The sequence below is a fragment of the Podarcis tiliguerta genome (assembly GCF_965153285.1).
Source record: "Podarcis tiliguerta genome assembly, chromosome: 2".
In the NCBI taxonomy this organism is placed as follows: Eukaryota; Metazoa; Chordata; class Lepidosauria; order Squamata; family Lacertidae; genus Podarcis; species Podarcis tiliguerta.
This window is the reverse complement of record NC_139535.1, coordinates 107,648,512-107,669,340: the sequence shown is the minus strand read 5'-3', so window position 1 is coordinate 107,669,340 and position 20,829 is coordinate 107,648,512. Positions and strand designations below refer to the sequence as shown.

General features: G+C 44.7%; 1 protein-coding gene across 3 annotated transcripts in view; it reads right to left on the bottom strand.

Annotated features, from left to right (window-relative positions):
• Positions 1 to 1,903: 1,903 nt before the first annotated feature.
• Positions 1,904 to 20,829, bottom strand: part of ACVR1B (activin A receptor type 1B) — a 39,008-nt gene continuing 20,082 nt past the window's right edge. The window contains exons 3-10 of one of the 3 annotated variants that reach the window (XR_014508031.1): positions 19,797 to 20,045; positions 17,515 to 17,745; positions 13,294 to 13,461; positions 12,594 to 12,750; positions 10,778 to 10,902; positions 7,944 to 8,128; positions 3,257 to 5,863; positions 1,904 to 3,223 (exon numbers count right to left, since the gene is read on the bottom strand). Coding sequence is in view for 2 of the 3 variants with exons in the window: in XM_083427643.1 (XP_083283769.1) it covers positions 5,738 to 5,863; positions 7,944 to 8,128; positions 10,778 to 10,902; positions 12,594 to 12,750; positions 13,294 to 13,461; positions 17,515 to 17,745; positions 19,797 to 20,045 (1,241 nt within the window). In the remaining variant the exon portion in view is untranslated. Of the gene's footprint in view, positions 5,864 to 7,943; positions 8,129 to 10,777; positions 10,903 to 12,593; positions 12,751 to 13,293; positions 13,462 to 17,514; positions 17,746 to 19,796; positions 20,046 to 20,829 lie in introns of all 3 variants that reach the window. The other 2 variants (XM_083427643.1, XM_083427644.1) reach the window with 2 other exon arrangements.

Sequence of the window (20,829 nt, the reverse complement as noted above, 5' to 3'; positions counted from 1 at the left end):
CTCTAACCAATGAGCTATCCACCTCTAGTCATTCTGAGGATCAAGGAGGAGATTCACAGGGCACTGCATGCTCTCTTAGAAATCCTGCTCACATCGCTGTCTAGCAAGGTGTGCTTCCGTAGTGTCCTAACTTCACAGCAGTAAAATAAGAAACAGAAATCATGTGGAATGTGTAGTGCACATCAATGCACAAGTATCTCCTGGCCTTTTAAAAGTAATGCTTTGTTGTTGAGCCTAATCAGCATCTTGCAGTCTCCAACTGCGTGTTTAAAGTATAGGAAAACAGAATTATAGGGCATTTGGGGAAAGCCGATTAGAATGCAAAAACTGAGGCCCAGATGGCGATCTCCCATTGAAACCGACCCCCTAATTTCATTGGGTTGATGCTTAAGGGTGGATGAGGCACCATAATATTGTTAAGGGATAAAAGGGGGCAATCCTCTCCCACAACATGCTCCGTTCACGGGGGCTAGCAATGTGGTGAGGTTTCTAATCGCAGAAAATTGGATGAGCAGGTAACCCACACTTCTGCCATAAAAGCAGCTTAAAAGAAGCAAAATTTATGCTACCAGACTAATGGAAGGGTGGGGAGGGGAATTCTTAATTTCTGTTAAACACACTCCACAGGCTTAAGGCTGGATAAGCTTGTTACTGCCACTGGAAACCCTCAAGCAGAAATCCAAGATGACACTTTAACATGAGCAAAAGATTTAGCTTTTTATTCCTCCTTCTTATGCTTCACATCTGTCTACTGCCAACAGTTATTAGTCAAATACCATAAATGGAGTGGAAATATGGGGCAAACATATTTGTTTGGCAGTAAGAGATAAGGAATGACAGGCTGACTTCCTGGTTTAGGGAGTAATTGCTCCCCCCAAGTCTCAGGTGAAGGCGCTCTGGCATCCCCCTGGCTCCCCCTTGCATAAAGCAATTTACCGTATTTTTCGCTCCATAAGACGCACCTGACCATAAGAAACATGTAGTTTTTAGAGGAAAACAAGAAAAAAAATATATTCTGAACGAAACAGTGGATGCATGATTTTTGTGGTTCATGCTGTGGCCACAGACATGATATGTGATCTGATGGTGAATTTGTGGTGACCCAATGCAAAAATCCTGAGGATCCATGTGGATCCATGTTTTATAACCACATTTTTGCACCATTGCGGCCCCAAGAAACAGTGGATGTGTGTGTGTTTTTGGTGCAGGCCGTAGCCATGGACATGCTATGTGATCTGATGGTGAATTTGGGGTGACCCAATGCAAAAATCCTGAGGATCTATGTGCTTTTACCTCCCCCCGCCCAGGCAGCCTCCTTTATCGCTAGCGTCCCTTGTCTCCCTCCTGATCGCTTGCCGATCAGCTGCTCAGCGGCTTCATTTCAACATCCCCTTCCCTCTTTCTAAAAACAAAAACAAAAACGCACGATCTGCTTTTTGCCCCTGGGCAATTCAGCTCTAGGGACCACACATTTGCTCCATAAGACGCACAGACTTTCCTCTTACTTTTTAGGAGGAAAAGTGCGTCTTATGGAGCGAAAAATACGGTATGCATAATGTGCAGTGTGATCCAATACATGGTTACTCAGAATTAAGTCTGAGTGTCTTCACAGGATCATACAACTGTTAAGAGTTGGAAGGGGCCCTAAGGGTCATCTAGCCCAACCTTCTGCAATGCTGGAATCACTGCTAAAGAATCCCCCAACAGATGGCGATCCAACCTCAGTTTAATAACCTCCAACGAAGGAGAGTTCACCATCTTCCAAAGGACAATTTCCCAAAGAGTGACGGGTGGCTTGGTCCATTTGCAGTCTGTGTCAATGTCACCTGCGGCCACTCCTAAGTCTATGGTTATTAAGAGTACTGTTAGCTAGAATTAACCAGAAAAGAAAAGATCGCAGAGCTGAAGTGAATAAAAACAAACTTTTAATAATGTACAACAGAAAATTGGACAGCCTCATTCTTATATTAAAACAAAAGATTTCTTTACTATATTACATGTATTTACATTTGCATACTGAGGAGGTAAAGTGTCTAAGTGGCTATTTTACAGTCTTTTTTTCTAATAAAACATACAAAACCTGAACGAAATATAAAGATCAAGTAGGAATCAGGGGTAGGTGGACCAGAAAGTGGGAAAGGGGGGGGGGCAGGGAAGAGACAGACAACAGTACCAGAATGATCTATTCTGAAGCCAGTGTGCCACCTGACAAAATCTAATAGTACCAGCCAGGAACCCACACCTTCCATCTTCTAGATTTGAAAAAAAAAAAGCAGTGAATGAACTCTTTTCCATTTGGAGGTTTGACGTCACCAGATTCTTTCATGTCTGCCTTGATGCCAAGATGAAGCTAGTCGCTCGTTCCCAAGTGGAATTAAGAACTCAAATTCCATCCTGTGACTTACCTGAAGACCAGTGGACTAAAAACTTCATGGTTGTCTGGCTACAGTTACTGGTTTTCTTCACTCTCCTAGGTGCCCTCAAGTTTATGCCGTCTAAAAAAAGATCTCAGCAGTTATTGTAGCTGCACTGTTGGGTATGTCTTTTATTTGAATTTTTCACATTATTAAGAAGAAAACAGGCACAACGGAGTGCAGCTGTGTCTGTTTGAATTTTAAGAAGAAACTCGTGGCCCTCCGACTTGCCCTCTTCTTTCTGATCTGTGGGGAGTGGGACGGGAACAACAGTCCTTTGAATGTGACATTAGGATTTCTATCCCTATTTATCTTTGTAGCAGGTGAAGTGGGAGCAGGAAAACCTCTCCTCCTTCAGACTGCTGCAATTTGCAGTGCTGTAAATTGCAACCCCAGCCAACGTCTACCTGTCACTGGTCAGATATATGTTAGAAGAGAGAAATGTGCTAAACGAGCATCTAGCCATGTAATGGCACAGTGCTTTTTAATGCTCTTTAGCTAGCTGCCTTGCTCCTCTTCTGCAAGAGGCTACCGCGGCCTCTTTGATAAATGCATACTATGATGACTCTAGAAGCCAATCATTGTGACACAGCCTATCCCTTTTACCTTTCAAGGTGCAGCGCTACACAGTTGGCTTATTCATAAGGACACAACAGAGGTGTGCCTGTGTTGCGGTGGTAAGTTATTGTAAGATATTAATTAGGTTAGTTGCACTCCAATTCAAGCTGCTTTTACATCAGGGACAGTCATCAACATGCCCTTCAGATGTGTAGGCTACAACTCCCATCATTCCTTGGCTATTGGCCATGCTTGCTAGAGATGGCAGGAGGGCATCAAGCTACCTGCCTCTGCTTTACATAGAAGTAGGCTCTCATCACACTTCCAAGTGGTGTGCTTAACACTGCAATGCCATAAAGTTAAGAGTGTACAACTTGCTTCTTGGGGGAACACTCAGAATGTGCTTAGGCACCATTTCATAGCCACACTACAGCTTCCTCAACTCTTCCAGCCACCAAGGCCAAGCAGTTTCAAAGGACAATGGCTCCCTCGTTACTTAAAAAACAACAACCCCAACCAACTAAGGAGAACTTAGCAATGGAATTATGTTACCGCTGCGAGTTGTACATGTGCATCTTCCAAATTTAAGTCTCCATGACGTACTATCTTCAGCTTCCAATGTCAGCAACCAAGTAGTCAATTTTTCATTGATGGGAATACATGATCTAGACAAATGTCGAGGTGCTTTTCATCTTAGAACCAAGTTGTAGAGGTGATTTGGTAAGCTGTGTCCATTTGCTGGAGAGGTGTGGTAGCCTCTGGCTCAAAAGCAATCAGAAACAGAATCACAGAAGGCAGCAGGTTTTACGAGAAGGGCAAACTCCACTTGTCCCTCCGTGAATAAGAGCGCCTGAGATTTTCAAAACACAGCCCTGGAGGAAGCTACAGTTTGCTTCAAACCAAAAAGAGCGTGTAAAACTGACTCCAATACACAACACGACAATGCTTCAACTTTACACACTGACATAGTTGAGAACAAGAGAAGGGGCTGAAGGAGGAAGAGACAGAGACGAACACCTACAACCACAGACAGCAAAACACACAATGTTTTATATACGTTACTTAAAAAATGCCCTGTCTCAGAGTGGACATAATGTCTCCTCTCAGAAGTCAGGGCCCACAACTTGAGTAGAAACAGTTCCAGTGTAAAATTGAGCTGTGTGCATTTTTTTTCAGTATTTTTTTTTTTGTAGTGATTTCTTTAAAAAGAGAACGAGAGGTAATTATCAATTTTACTTCTCTTATAAAGAATAGTAAAAAAAGTTAAAATCCAGACCCTCCCAATTAAATAAGAATTAACAAACAATAGTCAAACCATTCCAGTTAAAAGTTATGGCTTCAGGAGTTATCTACCACAAACACCCAACCCACATACTATGGAGTTTTCAACGCATTATTTGCATCATAATACAGTCTTGGGCTGTTCCCAAAGCAAACACGACAGCCAAATCAGTCTTATTACACCCTGATCATTTAACTGAAACAAAATGCATGCAAGTTAATCCATTCCAAACTCTCCCCCCCACCCCATTCCAAGTGACACATAATCACTTCCAGAATACGGGAGACCATATACATATATATATACACACACACACACACACACACACACACACACACACACACAAACATATATATACACACATATGTACACGCACACACGCACACACATACACTTTTAATAATAAAAAGTTTAGTTTTGCAGTCATCATTCCTTAAGGGATAAATCTTCACAGGAAGCCTCTGAATACACTATTTTGCCACAGATGCTTCATTAGAGAAATGTTTAAAATGCTAGTTGTTTCTTGAGAAATAGAATGGCAACGATCCTGAAAGGTCAACCGCTTCCCCCAGCCCTACTTTTGCCTTGCTTCCTTTAACCAGGAGGACCAGCACTGATTTCACCTGACATCTATTCCTTCTGCAGATTGGACTGCCTGCTAAGCAACTGTTGCCACCCAGCCCTGACAACACAGGAGGACCATGAAACTAAAAAACACACACACGCAATAAAACCTATTCCCTGCTTTGAAAAGAAGGGAAGGATGGCAGTGAGATAGTTTTGTGTAGTGCCCCGATGGGTCTAAAAATGGGCAGGGAGGATACCCTCGCACCCTTCCCTAGCGAGAGGAAAAGGAGATAACGATGCTCAACGTGTGGGACAAAGAGAGCACGAGCACCTGCACTTTCACACGAGGACACTCTACATTTGCACATGCACAGGGGCACAAGCGGACACGATAATACCAAAGGGGCGCAGGGACACGTACCTTTGCACATGCTCACGCTGCTGAACACTAGTGGCTGCGGTGGCTTAGGATCTGTCAAACTAGGAAAGGACTAAGAGCTTCACATGGCCAGACAAGGGAGCACCCAAATCTTGTGTGCGCATGTGTGTGCATATGTTGGTCCTCAAGCACTTCCCCTAAGCCAGAGGGCTGTCTCCGACAAGCACGTCGCCAGGATTTACAGGGATTTCCACCAGAGGAACAACAAGATACGGTTGCGGTCAACTTCTCTCTCTATACAACAAGCCCATCCTTACGCTCTCCGGAGAGGATTAGGAAAAAAAAGATGACTTTCACTCGTGAATCAGGAAGGGAGCCAAGTCTGTGGGTGTCCACTTTCCTCACCTAACCTGCACACCACGTTGTCCAGCTGATAGGAGCAGGCTGTGTAGAAAAACGAGGTAGGCCTTCTCCACCACTCATCAATTCTAGCATGGCAGCTTTTGCGCAGTTTCCTCGAGAAAAGGGCCTTGCGGACTAAACTTTCACATCCTCGTTGAGACTGAGATGAGAAAGAGTTTTCTTGATGCGCAACGCTGTTAGTCGTGCTGCTCCATTGGCATACCAGCACTCGCGCATCATTTTCCCCATAACTCGCAAAGACTAAAAATGAAGGGGGGGGGGAGAGAGAGAAAGAAAGAAGACATCAGGGATCTCTCAATGGCATATTCAATGCAATGTCTCTTTCAGCCTACATAGGGCTCGTTGCATATGCTGTATGGGTATGTTTTATTTCGCTACAGACAGCATAGCGTACGAAGATCGATCCACGCACAGACATGGTCTGGCTAATTCCCTTCAAGTGGAGCATTTCTCTTCTCAAGTGGAGCATTTCTTCCAGTCACCATGTGGCCATCACACAGGTAGTACCACCTGCATAAACTGGCTTCTGTTTACCGACACTATCCACTAGATTAAGGAGAGGAGCTCCATAGGGTGCACCGGACCATAGGGCGCACCTAGTTTTAAGGGGGGGAAATAAAGAATTTTTTTTTATTCCCCCCCCCAGCCCCAAAGAGCAAAGACGCCAAGACAGCGAGCAGGATCCATCCCGCTGGCTGTCTTGGCTTCTTCTTTAGCCGCGCGCAACCTCTCCAGCCGGGAGAGGCTGCGCGCGGCTTCGTTTTTAGCCGCGGGGCTGGGGCGAGGGAAGCCCGAGCTTCCCCTGACCCCAGAACAGGTCCGGGAGCGGCAGCAAGGTTGCGCGTAGCCTTGCCGCCGCTCCCGGAGCTTGCGGGGCTGGGGGCATGCTCCCAGCGGGAGTTGGCGCTGTGCTCCCCGGGCTTCAGGCTGCTATCCGCAAGCCTTCGGAGCGCGGTGGGAACTCCTGCTGTGCTCCAAAGGCTTGCGGATAGCTGCCTGGAGAGCGAGAGGGGTTGGTGCGCACCAGGCTTCAGCGAAAGCAACGCGAAAGCCTCCGGAGCGCAGAGGGACTGCTCCCTCTGCACTTCAGAGGCTTCCCATTGCTATCGATGAAGCCAAGGAGCCTGCATTCGCTCCATAGGACGCACACACATTTCCCCTTCATTTTTGGAGGGGAAAATATGCGTCCTATAGAGTGAAAAAATACGGTAGATCTTGCAAAGGGGTTCTTGAGACCAGACAACCATCCAATTGCAAAGTGCACAGCAAGACCAGACAAAGCATTGCACACGTGTCTTCAAAACTCTTTTTCTTTTTTTCTTTTTTGGCTTGGTCAGATTTTTACCTGCCCCGCATCTGATCTCAGGTGTAGGGCAGGAGGGCATGGCTTGGCTGAAATGGCTAAGAATAAGAATAAGCCTAATGGTTTACTCCCAGACACATTAAATGCTCAGCGATAAACCAAATTCCTATTAGATTTAATTCCAATAATTATTATCAATATCAATAAAAACAACACACACGGCCAACGTGGAGAACAATTTTCTAAATGTGTTTTCAAACTGCGTCAATCAGCCTAGATCAAATGGGAGTACAGTGGTACCTCGGGTTACATACGCTTCAGGTTACATTAAGAGAACTGTTATACAGTGGTACCTTGGGTTAAGTACTTAATTCGTTCCGGAGGTCTGTTCTTAACCTGAAGACCACGTTAGCTAATGGGGCCTCCTGCTGCTGCCGTGCCGCTGGAGCCCGATTTCTGTTCTAATCCTGAAGCAAAGTTATTAACCTGAAGCACTATTTTGGGTTAGCGGAGTCTGTAACCTGAAGCATATGTGACTCGAGGTACCTCTGTACTGTGTTCATTCCACCATCTGGACCATAAGTCACTGACCCGTTTCACACGTTGTTTTTAATCATAGTGAAAATAAATTATGGTATAATGTGGAATAGCAGGCACTTCCACAAGGCGTGGTCTGGCTTCTCGCGTTGTCAGCTTGTGGTTTCTAATGGTTTAATGTGACGTGCGAACCAGGCCACTGACTGCAAATCAACTCCTTTGTCTCTCAGAGGAAGCAGAAGTTGCACTTTCAGAATCCCAAAAGATGATACTGGTCTCACATAGTTAGCCACCTCCTTTTAGCACACTGAAATCCTGCCTTCTATAGGTAGTTTTGGTTCTCCATTACAAGAGCATTCAGGCTGCCATAAAAAGCTTGCACAGGACTTGCTCACAAGAGTTATGCGAACAGAGGGCTAGTGTTTCCCTTTCTGCCCTAGCTAATGCGGCAAATGTTATTAGTATTAATATTGTCGGTACCTCTTGTTCAAGAAGCGTCAAGTTGTTATAGTCTTTGTCACAGTCTAACTGTACCTCGTAACTCTGCCACCAGTTGGGAACATTAGGCCGTAGCTTCTGGTCACATACAACCTTCCGCATTTCTTCTATGGAGGGGTCAGACGGTACAAGGTCATAGTATGGCAGCTGATATTCTTCATGAGTACCTAAAAGATTGAGGATGGGGAGGGAGAGAAAAGCTAGTCACACGCCCCAAACAAGAAACTATGCAAAACAGAACTATATTCATACACTGTTGCATCTAAGCGTGAGAGAGAGAGAGAGAGAGAAAGAGTGTAATCTTCAACAAACTCAAACAGAAATTAGAGAAAAGTTTAATGACATTACATACATTAAAATTCCTACACAATTACCATATTTTTTGCTCTATAACTCACTTTTTCCCTCCTAAAAGTAAGGCGAAATGTGTGTGCGCCTTATGGAGCGAATGCAGGCTGCGCAGCTATCCCAGAAGCCAGAACAGCAAGAGGGATTGCTGCTTTCACTGCGTAGCGATCCCTCTTGCTGTTCTGGCTTCTGAGATTCAGAATATTTTTTTTCTTGTTTTCCTCCTCCAAAAACTAGGTGCGTCTTGTAGTCTGGTGCGTTTTATAGAGCGAAAAATACGGTAATTGAAAAAGCACCGCTGTACCCACAACTGTATCCTATCTTACATTCCATTCGACCAGAGTTTTCCTCCATTCACGTTCAATCTGTCTCCCAGCTTCTTTCCTTGCCGAAAGGCTCTGGAATATACCAAGAAGCTAAGCAGGAAAGGGTGCTCAGGAGCCATTGTGTCCATGGCCCGAGCCGTGCGGATGTTCCACAAGTTGGCCAGGGTTTTGACAGCAGCGGCAGCCGTACCTCCCGCACCGTTTCTCTATTTCCAGCACAAATCTGAAATATTTTTAGGACACAATCCAAACACTTTGCAGAGCTGCGAGGCAACCACCACATCTGCTGTCCTGCTCATGGCAGATGAGGAGCAGCAAGTTTCCTGCAATCAGGACAGAGTTGAGGACAATGCTACCAATGACGGTGAGACTAGCTTGATTCCCCCAGTCCCTGGAATGCAGTTTTGGAGCCTTCCACAGGCAATGCTGCTGATGGCACTCGGTGTTAGGATATAGTTCCATTCCACCTTAAAAGGGTACAGGCATGATGTTTGTGTATCACATGCCTGTTTACTCCCAGCACAGTCTGCTGGGAACTTCCGTTGTATGTTGCTATTGCTATGCGCCTGTTTTCCTGGACACGGAGGCAAGCAGTCATGTTTTCCTTTGTTCCTGAACTACCGTATTTTTTGCTCTATAAGACTCACTTTTTCCCTCCTAAAAAGTAAGGGGAAATGTGTGTGCGTCTTATGGAGCGAATGCAGGCTGCGCAGCTATCCCAGAAGCCAGAACAGCAAGAGGGATCGCTGCTTTCGCTGCACAGTGATCCCTCTTGCTGTTCTGGCTTCTGAGATTCAGAATAATTTTTTTCTTGTTTTCCTCCTCCAAAAACTAGGTGCGTTTTGTGGTCTGGTGCGTCTTATAGAGCGAAAAATACGGTACGTTGAAGAAAGCTGTAAATATGCTCTCTCTGTCTCCATCTTCCGTTGTGGATGATTTATACACCCTGCTGACAAGAGTGTGCACGGGTCTCAGAACATACCTGAGACTGAGTGTCGCTAATTGACTGATGCTGTTCCACGGGAGACCGGTGATCGTCCGGAGCCAGCTGGGGGCCTGCCTGATGCCCCCGTCTCCCTGGCAGTATCCCAACAACAGGCATTTGGAAAGGGAAGTGCTGTACCAGGAGAGTGACATGTGTCACTCTGTTGGTGGCTGTTGGCGGGTGGACAGCACAGCTGGGGGAGCTGAGCAGAGGGATACCTCTGCCACATCCAGCATACCCACCCTGCAGCCCAGAGTGGGGTGTTAAATTACTCTGCCCCTTGCTCACATGGGCTGCTTTTGCATAGTTTCCACTCAGCTTAAGTCCCAGGCTTTCCCTGTTCTTTCTCATCTCCTACTAAAGGTAAAGGGACCCCTGACCATTAGGTCCAGTCGTGACCGACTCTGGGGTTGCAGCGCTCATCTCGCTTTATTGGCCGAGGGAGCCGGCATACAGCTTCCGGGTCATGTGGCCAGCATGACTAAGCCGCTTCTGGCGAACCACAGCAGCGCACAGAAATGCCATTTACCTTCCTGCCAGAGCGGTACCTATTTATCTACTTGCACTTTGAGGTGCTTTCAAACTGCTAGGTTGGCAGGAGCAGGGACCGAACAACGGGAGCTCACCCTGTCGCAGGGATTCGGACCGCTGACCTTCAGATCGGCAAGTCCTAGGCTCTGTGGTTTAACCCACAGTGCCACCCGTGTCCCTTCATGACTTATTAAGACACCCAATAATTGGAGAAGCAATCAGCTTTCCTCAGTCCATGACAAAGAATACAACGGGGGGGGGGGGATCTGAATTATAATGCCCACTACTTCACCATCAAAATAACACACAGAGTGACCAGCATATTCTTGAAACTTTTCTGAGACTCCACCCACCAAAGACATGTCAATAATCCCCACCAAACCCATTAGCGTGAGTCTGATTAAAATGCTGAGTCAATGGGAACAACGTGATTTTCTGAATCAGCAAAACTACTTCCTTCTCCAAACAAGACGGGCAGAGCTCCCATGCTCCTCCTAATTACATCTCTAGTCTACATCCTTTTAAAAAATTCTGTGCATTGAGATGACACTGTTTTATTGCAACATTCGGAGCAGGCAGAAACCCTCTTAATTTCTATGCAAAGAAAAGGAAAAAAAAGCCATTACCTCCTGAGTTGCATCTCCGAGCAATTTCCCAATAAACTAGTCCCAGGGCATAGATATCAGCACATTTAAATGAATCAAAATGCTTCATGTTAATTGTTTCATCAAGAACCTCGGGAGCCATGTAGCTGAATCAAAATAAGAACAAATCACATAAATTACTATGACATCTATTGTGGCTAAAATCTAATACTATTATGGTATCTGAGAGTAATACAGAAGTATCATTTGCTGTAACTATGGCTCAAGAACCACAATTTTCAGGGCAGGCCCCTTGTTTGAAAGCCCATTCAACTGAACTGCACATTCTGACAGAAATTATTATTTTTTAAATTAAGTAATTATTGCCTTTACGTTAAAAAAACCAACCCTCAAAATGACATGAGCAGCAGGGGGCGGAACTTAATGTTCAGTTCATATTTTGTTGTAAATCTATACACAACACAATGTCCTCTTGAGGGTGTGTGTGTGTGTGTGTGTGTGTATGAATGAAATGATGTGAGAAGCCATGTCCAGCACTTTCCAACAATTTCAAAATGATGCCCATTGTTTCTGCCACCTCCCAAAAATGCTCGAGACTACGCACGTCTAAAAAAATAAAAAAGCTGTTGAAACAACTGAGAATAGTTGAAGTAAAATGCATGAAACACTACTGTAAGTCATCCCCAATTGCTTGAGAGTATTTGTGTGTGTGTGGGGGGGGGGGTGATCACAGATAAAAGCGCAGTGCAAATTCTGCTCTTCTGAGTATGGGATTCACGCGAACAGTACAGAGAAGCAGTTGTTGTATTCTTGCACTAGGTGTCCAGCTATTGTTAAAGTCAGATTACTGCAGTCAAACAAGCAGTTAACTAATTTGTTTTTATCATTAACATTAATAACAAATCTGCTGGTGACTAAAAAGGGGGGGTGGTTCTAATGAAGTTAATGCATTAAAAAATGTTTTCAACTAGTCAAATGTCTAAGCCTAATGTTGCATGTAGGCAAAACAAATCAGTTAGCACTTGGCAAGTGTCTGATCTAGGAGAAAAGCACAGAGAATATAAACCAGGGTTTGTCAACAGCTAGCCTAGGCTAGGGCTGGGTGATACATCAAAAAATCGTCCAAAACTGGATTAAAACCCATATCTGTTTCATAATTTTTGACCTGGCAATATATAACGAATCATGATTATTTGTGTGTGTGCGTGTGTGCACGCTATGCAAAAATCACAATGCGGGAAAAACCGTGAAGCCAGCCAATGCCTCTAATTTCACACATTGTGACGCATCAGTATATTGCAATGCTTAGCTGGTGATATCACGAAGCTGAAAACCAGATACCAGTCAGCCCTAGCCTGAGCCAATCCTCTCTCCCCAACCACAAGTAAAATTTTCTGGCCAAACACACACCAATTTGGGCAGCCGTCAGGGACGGGACTCAAGTAAAACAGAACTGGGATGGGCAGAGAAGTTTTAATTTCTCCCTGGTCTCCACCATTCAATGAGCAGGGAGGGAGTGAAAGCCTCACTTCACAGCTCATCTACGTTGATCAGCTGAGGGCTATGGGTCCCTCACCTCCGTATCTCTGTGTGTCTCATGTGTGTGAATTCTGTAAGCCCGATTTGTGTGTGACAGAGAGCGTGGGGTGACCACATTCACCACTGGTATGCTGGCCCCTGGCGGTTGGACAAGGGTCAATGTAGCCATTTGGCCCAAAATGGTCAGGCAGCCCTGCTATAGATGAAGCAACTGCAACAACTTTGGGTCGTATTTTTGGCTCTTCACCCAAAGCCGTCAACACTGAACCCCTGATCAGCTGAGCCACCATTTTCTTACCGCTTTGTTCCAACCCTCTGATTGGGGGCTATGTCAATTGTATCAGTAACAGCGTCATGGCGGACAGCCAGACCCAAGTCAGCAATGGCACAAGTTCCAGTCTTCTTCACCAGTATATTCTTGGATTTCAAGTCCCGGTGAGCAATCCCAGGTTTTCCTAGTAAAACGCAATGAAAGAGAATCCTACAATTGTCCTTCGGTGTAATGATAAAATTATTTGCCAATAATAAAGTCCAAAAAGGAGCAGACAGCACCACAAAAGCCACAAAGCTCAGTCAGTGTTAAAACTACAAACTACAAAGTGTTAACTATGAAGGAAATAAACAAGATCTCTTATCAGACTCAGTGCAAGAGCCAGTAGATAGGATAGTGGCCTTGTGCAGATATACATTGTTAAAAGGATAGTTTAGCAGATAGGAACAAGCACTGGAACGGAAACTCCTTGGGAAACCAATCCTGATCATCTCAAACTACAGTTCCTCATGATTTCTAATGTAGGGAATTGTGGTTTATACAGGTTGCTTACTTGTTTTACCCTAAATTCTACTAGTTTCATTACCAGCCGATTTAAGCTTTCTTCCTGCTTTCATCTAAAGAATGAGCTACTTCGTCTTCCTCGGTTTATGCTGGTCTTAAGAGAAGCCCTGTCGCTTCCTAAACGACCTCTGTAAAATGTGCATCTGTCAAACCTGTTTCTTACCTTGGGTTCCCACAATTTCCATGTGCAGGTGTGCTAGTCCACTGGCAGCGGACAGAGCCAATTTAATCATCCCCTCGATGGTTACAGTGTATCGGTTGAGGTAATCAAACAGAGAGCCATACTCATGGTAATCGGAGACCAACCACAACTGAGTCCAAGTGCCATTATCTGTTGGCAAGGCAAACGGGAGAAGGGCCCATCAAAAGGGTGAAGAAAACGGCAGCCAAACTTTTGCGCTAGAATTCATTGAAGAGCAGCAGGTAGCATATACAACAAAAGGCGGAACAGTTGAGAAAAATCTGTTTACTGTATAGAATAACAGAATTGTGGAGTTGTAAAGGATCATCTAGTTCAACCCCCTGCAATACAGGAATATGCAGTAGAAACCTGCAACCTTGGCGTTACCAGCACCATGCTCTAACGGAGCTATGAATATGTTTGCAGACATTTACTATGGGATCTACTAGGTCAAGTTCAAGGCTGCTGTGCTAGTAGTATACAAAGCCCTGAATCACTCAGTCCCACGATGCCTTACTTTGTACACCCTAAGTTGATCACCAATATCAGTTTCAACAATTTTTTATTGGTTTTTACACTATTTTCCAGCAAAACATCCTTTTAAACATCATTTCAAAATTTTGGGTTTCATAGCCTAAGACTTCCTTCAACCTCGACCGATGGTTCTCTAAAGTCTTTCTAATAGTGCATTTTGTTACTATAATTATTGCTATAAACTCAAATTTCCAATACATCTATTCTTAATTCTTTTCACAATAATTTATAAATTACTCCTTACGAAACTTCTTTTAAACCTACAAGCGATGTCAATTGATTACAACTGCTTTTCCAAATATATCGAAAACTTCTTCCATTCCTTTAGGAAAGTCTGGTCCTGCTGGTTCCGAATTTTCCCTCTTAGTCTCGCCATCTCAGCATAGTTGATCAGTTTCTCTTGCCACTCTTCTTTAGTAGTTGATCACTGATATCACTGGGAGGAGCACCATTGGTGACTGTTTACAGGCCCCAAGCATCACTCATGTCAACGAGGAGTCATGCCTACAGTGTCATAGGTCCAACTCTATGGAATTTCCTCCCACAAGAAATTGTACATGAACCATCTCTACTGAATTTCAGACATCTGGCCAAAACCGCTTTATTCTAGGCCTTTAAATTCTTGAAGTTTTATATTTCAGAGGTTTAAATTTTAGTGCCAGTATGGCATAGCGGTTAGCATATCAGACTAGGGCCTGGGAGACCAGGGTTCGAATCCCAACTGGACCATGAAGCTCACTGGGTGACCTGGGGCCAGTCACTGCCTCTCAGCCTAACCTACCTCACAGGGTTGTTGTGGGGGTTAAAGGTGGGATAGAAATCATTTATGTCTAAGTTTTGTATATTTTATTGCTGTACAGTGGTATCTCGGGTTACATACGCTTCAGGTTACAGACTCCACTAACCCAGAAATAGTACCTTGGGTTAAGAACTTTGCTTCAGGATGAGAACAGAAATCGCATGGCAGCAGCGGGAGGCCCCATTAGCTAAAGTGGTGCTTCAGGTTAACAACAGTTTCAGGTTAAGAACAGACCTCCAGAACAAATTAAGTACGTAACCAGACATACCACTGTATGGTACTTGGAGACTTACATGGTGAAAAGCTGGAATTTTATAAAAAACAACAACAAATAAATAATAAAATAAGCATTGTCTAATACCCTAACCCTACTTCACGTTCATCACCTTGTCCCTATTTAGGACATGTAGCAGTTTCAAACAGCCGTATGAACTTTATGGTGTCTGGATCTCGATATGGGCCACCTCCTCCCAGGAAGTAGCAAACTGCCAGACCAGATCTGTCGCCAATAAGCCCTACAGACACAAGACAAACTGGAACTGCTGCGAGCGGCACACCCCAACAGGACTGGTCCTCGCACACTTTGCCCCAACAAAAAGGGGGGAACAGCAGAAATTCCCCCTGTCACTACTCCCTGTCATGATCTCTAGCAAAGGCAATGATCCCTGGGAGACTAAGGAGAGGGTAGGGATTGGCAATATATTGAAATATCATCCAAAACCTGTTTGAAGTCCATATCGTGATATTGGTTTCATACTTTTTGACCTGGAATATATTGCGAATCATGATGTGCGTTAGGGTTGGGCGATGTATCGTCCAAAATGGGTTCAAGGTCCATATCGTGATATTGGTTTCCTAATTTCTGACCTGGCAATATATCACGAATCATTTTGTGTGTGTGTGTTCTATGCAAAAATCACAATGTGGGAAAAACATGAAGCCAGCCAATGCCTCTACATAGCTCCATTCATATTCCAGACATTGTGATATATAGGTATATCGCGATGTTTATAACAATGCTGAAAACCAGATATCACCCAGCCCTAGGAAAGGGACAGATCCCTGAAGCTGCCTGACTTGGCTGTCAAGAGAAGACAGTGTGTGATAAATCACATACAACATTATTTTGCTCCTGCTGTATGAACAGCTCCAAAGTGAAGCACATTGTTGTGGCATCACAGGAGCAAATGACTGGTGTCCCCAAAGGCCAAGCACACACAACACTGCATACACTTGAAAGCAACTCATTTTATACCAGCCCTCTTTGGCATCATCAGACACTGAATACTCTTTAATAGCTACTAATAAGAGTAACTGTTAACCTTCGTTTCCTGTTAAGATTATCAATTTTGCATGAGAGGCGCAAGATCAGGTCTATAATGCAAGAGCTGTTTCTCAAAACTGGCAATATCCAAGCTGGTACAGAGACATGAATTTTAAAAAGCGCACTAAGCTTAAGTGATTTCTATAGCAGCAGAAGCATCTGTGATGGGCTGGGTATGTTTTCCAGGTTGAGAAACTGAACAGCTTGGACAGAAACGGAGGAAGTCAGATGACTTTGCCATGAATGAAGTCCTAGGACTTTCTTAGCCCCAAGCCACCCCAAGGGAGGTTTTGCTCGAACACTCTCACAGAAAAACTAATAAATGAGCCGGTCACAAAACTAGAAGCTGGTGAAAGTCAAAAGGCAGGAGCCCTCACAGTGTGTGAGGTTTATTGTTTCTGAAGGCCCGGGGAAAGTAACTTGTACACTGGTCTGCAATAAAATCAGTTTTGAGAAGGGAGTTATTTGAACTAGCTGAATTTGAAAAACCTTTTGAAGGGGGAATGTCACATGGTGCTTGGGAAGTGTGCCAGTGTAATACATCTGAATTCTGCACATATTCAAATCACGTCAATGTGACCAATTCCGCTTTGTTACGACAGTTAGCAATCAGAAGCCAAAGGCTGTGACTGTTGCCCATCTGCAAGAGGGAGAGGGACGGTTCTGGTTGCTCTATGCTTCACCCACCACCAGCCAAATGCAAAGCTGCCCCTGTCATGGACAGACATAGGCAAAGTGATGCTCGGAGCTGTTCTGCTAGCCACTGCTGCAGTTTCCTGTGCTCAACTTAGAGCAGGGGTAAGAAAACTGCGGCCCTCCAGTTGCTGCCAGACTCAAACTCCCACCAGCCTCAGCTGGCACGGCCATTGGTCAGGGTCGATGCAAGTTGTAGTCCAGAAACATCTGGAGGGCCAGAGGTTCCCCACACCTGGGTCTAAGAGTTAACTCACCCAAGGTTGAGCTCTCTTTCCTCCCATCTGGTCAGCCCAAATTGATTTTTCACATTCAACTCTTTAGAGTGCTTCATGATGACTCCCTTGAATTTTCCAGGTGAAGACCCTGAGAGTGGCCCTGTGCCTCCTATCATTGATCAGAAAGGAAGACTGAACCAGGTGGAGTGTCTATTATTGTATAATTGTGATATGGGGGGCAGGAAGAGGAGGGGAGAGCTGCCCCAGCTGAATTTTGTCTTATGGAAGCCTTAAGATACAGAAAGACAACAGTATGCCTCCCTTGCCCATAATCCTTCAGCTTTCTAGTTTCTTTGCCTTTCTTCCTCCGCCAGAGTCAGTGTGAGGTTTTAGCCCTATCGAAACTGGCCTCTCACCAAAAACAGTAAAAAAATAATTGTGCTGTGTTGCTGCTTTGTCTCTCAGCACTTAAGGCATTCACGAACATTTCAGGATGACACATCAGCGCAGTCAACAGACACAGAGGCTTCAACATCGCCATGAAACTATAATTTATGCAGATAGCATAAAGCAATATTTTAAAATACAATCTGTTACTCTGGTTCGTTTACTGGAATGCGGAAGCGGCACAATACCTTTGTTGTCTGCAGCGATAAACCCCAAAATATTCTCATGGCGCAGCATGACTGTTTGGTAGATCTCGGCTTCTCTGAACCAGGATCTCTCTTCCCGCGAAGAAAAGATTTTCACAGCTACATCGCCGCCACGCCACCGGCCACGCCACACTTCCCCAAAACGACCTTTGCCGATTATTTCCTGCAGGACAATTGTCCGAGCCACAGTGCGCTGGACAAAGAGCGGCAAACCTGCCGGCAAAAAGTTAAATTAGAGATAGGGAAGACAAGGCCAGTATAAAGAAGAAAGTAGGCCAAGTTTGGTTATGACATTAGTGGGTTACAGACTCCACTAAGCCAGAAATAGTACCTCAGGTTAAGAACTTTGCTTCAGGATGAGAACAGAAATTGCGTGGCAGCGGTACCAGGAGGCCCCATTAGCTAAAGTGGTACCTCAGGTTAAGAACGGACCTCCAGATTGAATTAAGTTCTTAACCCGAGGTACCACTGTATTCAAGAGTCCAAATCAAAGATTTCCCGCTCTTATTAGGGCCTGATGCAGCAATTATCTTCTAAAGATCCAAAGTGTGGATATCCTCAAAAGAAGCATAGCAGCCACGTCACTGAAACAGGAGCTTGAGTCTGCAGTCCTATGTGCACAACCGGCCTTTGCTATTGTGGCTGGCTGACAATGCTCAATATGCAGAAAGAAAGGGTTGAATTCAACATTGTGCTATGCTGAATGTTCTGTCTAATGCCAGGCAGAACAACCCCCCTACTCTCCATCTATATGCCATTCTGGGGTTCTCCTGACCCCCGAGCCAATTTGGGGGGGTCACACATATGGGAAAAACCTGTTGCACAAGTGGAAGCCCTTCCACAGGGCTTCCACTTACAGGGTTTGTTAGTGGAATACTCATGCAGTAAGAAAGGGAAGTGTTGAAAAGGATCCCATAGGGCAGGAAGCCAAGGTGGCTTGGCTTTAAGTACTCAAGAGCCTCTTAAGGCGCCATGTGCAAAAAAGAGCAGGTTCCTTCAGCTTTATAACAGATGTGAAGAGGGAATTTCAGCAACTGCCACTTGTCGTGCAGGAACCCTGTCTCTGACCATGCTATTGGGACGCGGGTGGCGCTGTGGGTAAAACCTCAGTGCCTAGGGCTTGCCGATCGTATGGTCGGCAATTTGAATCCCTGCGGCGGGGTGAGCTCCTGTCTTTTGGTCCCAGCTCCTGCCCACCTAGCAGTTCGAAAGCACTATTAAGTGCAAGTAGATAAATAGGTACCGCTTTATAGCGGGAAGGTAAACGGCGTTTCCGTGTGCTGCGCTGGTGCTGGCTCGCCAGAGCAGCTTCGTCACGCTGGCCACGTGACCCGGAAGTGTCTCCGGACAGCGCTGGCCCCCGGTCTCTTAAGTGCGATGGGCGCACAACCCTAGAGTCGGACACGACTGGCCCATACGGGCAGGGGTAGCTTTACCTTTACCTTATGCTATAGGCAATCCATTTATAACTTCAGTGTCCCGTGTGGTGCCTATGAGTAGAAAACTGGCACATTCTCAATTCAGATTCCATTTTAGCAATGGGTACAACTAGACCCTATTTGCGGCTTGCCCATCGCTCAACCTCAGTCAGTCCTGTGTGCAAAATGGGGACACTGACAATCTATCCTGTATGTCGTTGGCAATGACTGAGATATTGAGAAGCATTTTGAATGCTCTAAATGATACGCTAACTTGTGCCAAAGATATGCAGCAGATGTGAATGCAGCTATGCCAGGCCTGATTTGAACTATAATCTACACTGGGAAGGTGATAAGTCACATGGGCACCTATTGCAGCACATAAGGAAGTGGAGCAAAGGCACATCCTTCCTTTCCTGCCCATTTTTACCCCTGCTGTGCAACAGAAGGGAAAGGAGAATAACTGCTGAGAACTTGACTTTGAGGAAGAAAGCGCTCTCTTCTTTAACTTCATAACAAATGTCTACTCCAGGCGAGAACAGCAGCCAATTTAGGGCCATTTGCTACTTGCTTTCAGCACCTATTGTTTAAACTGCAACACTAAGAAGGAGAATGGTTTCAGAATTCCATCATATTAAAGAAAATGATTTAATAATAATAGTAATTTTATTCTTTATACCTCGCTCCTGTGTATGGGTTTTCCCAGTCACTTCGGGTGGCTTACAGCATATATAAAAACATAATAAGGTGAATATACTGCATTTTTACTAAAATTAGAGCCATATAACATAGCTTAGCAACATTTTTAAAAAACAAAATGTTGCATAAAAAGGAAGGCATTTGTACCTGAGCCAGAGCCAGAGGTAGACAGATCATACACTAGATCTTGAAGGGTTTTGTCCTTGGATAGACACATCTCGCAAGATGGATCTTCCATGTCCAGCCGTTGACGATTGTGATATACTCGCTGGTGGTGGTGAAAGACAAAAACCACTATGATCAAAATGACGAACACAAGGAACACTGGGCCTGCAATCACAGCCACAAGCTCCACAGGTCCCCAGCCAGAAGGTGTTTCGTCATCTTTCCGATGCCCTTGAGGAGAGACAAAGAACAAACGTTTCACCTTCAAATTCAAAACCAGCACGCATGCAATAATTTTAGGTTGTATTTTAAAAGTGCGCAGACAGGTCTGTGATGATGAAAACCAAAGGTATGGAGCAAAGAGAGATGAAAGATATTGGCAGGAATTTACACTGGTTACACTGAGGATGTGCACCCTTCCCCCATCGCAGAGATCATGAGCATCCCCCTTCTTGTTTTCAACCAACTGCAGTTTGTCATTTCATCTGAATTAAAATGAACTGCAGTTAGGAGAAAATGGAAGGTAGGAGGAGGCTTTTGCTCATAACACTAAATCAGGGTTCAGCATTATATCTGAATCAGGCCACTATAATACTGAAAGAAAGTCTAAATGAATGGGATTTTTGTTTTCAGTCTCTAGGTTTTCAGAAGTCTCTTCTCACACTGATATAGACAACTAATGGAATTTTGATGCAAAATAAGAAGACAAGCATTGCTTCAAAGTAACATAAGCTACTTCCATGGACTTATCCAGCATCTCCTTTATCCCCTCTCAAGAGTTTACTGCTTATTACTCAAATTGACTCCCTTTTTAAAATCCCAGAATCATGCAAATTTGCTCCCTTCTATTGAAAGAAAGCTCTCTTAGGCCTTAAGTAACTATATGGCAGGAAGGCGCTTCTCAGGTGTGGCTTTTGCTGTTATGATGTTTTATGAAAGTCAGAAACTACTTGCATAAGCAGAAACATCACTCCAACATGCAGCAATTGTCTACTTAACAGAACATAAAGCTGTT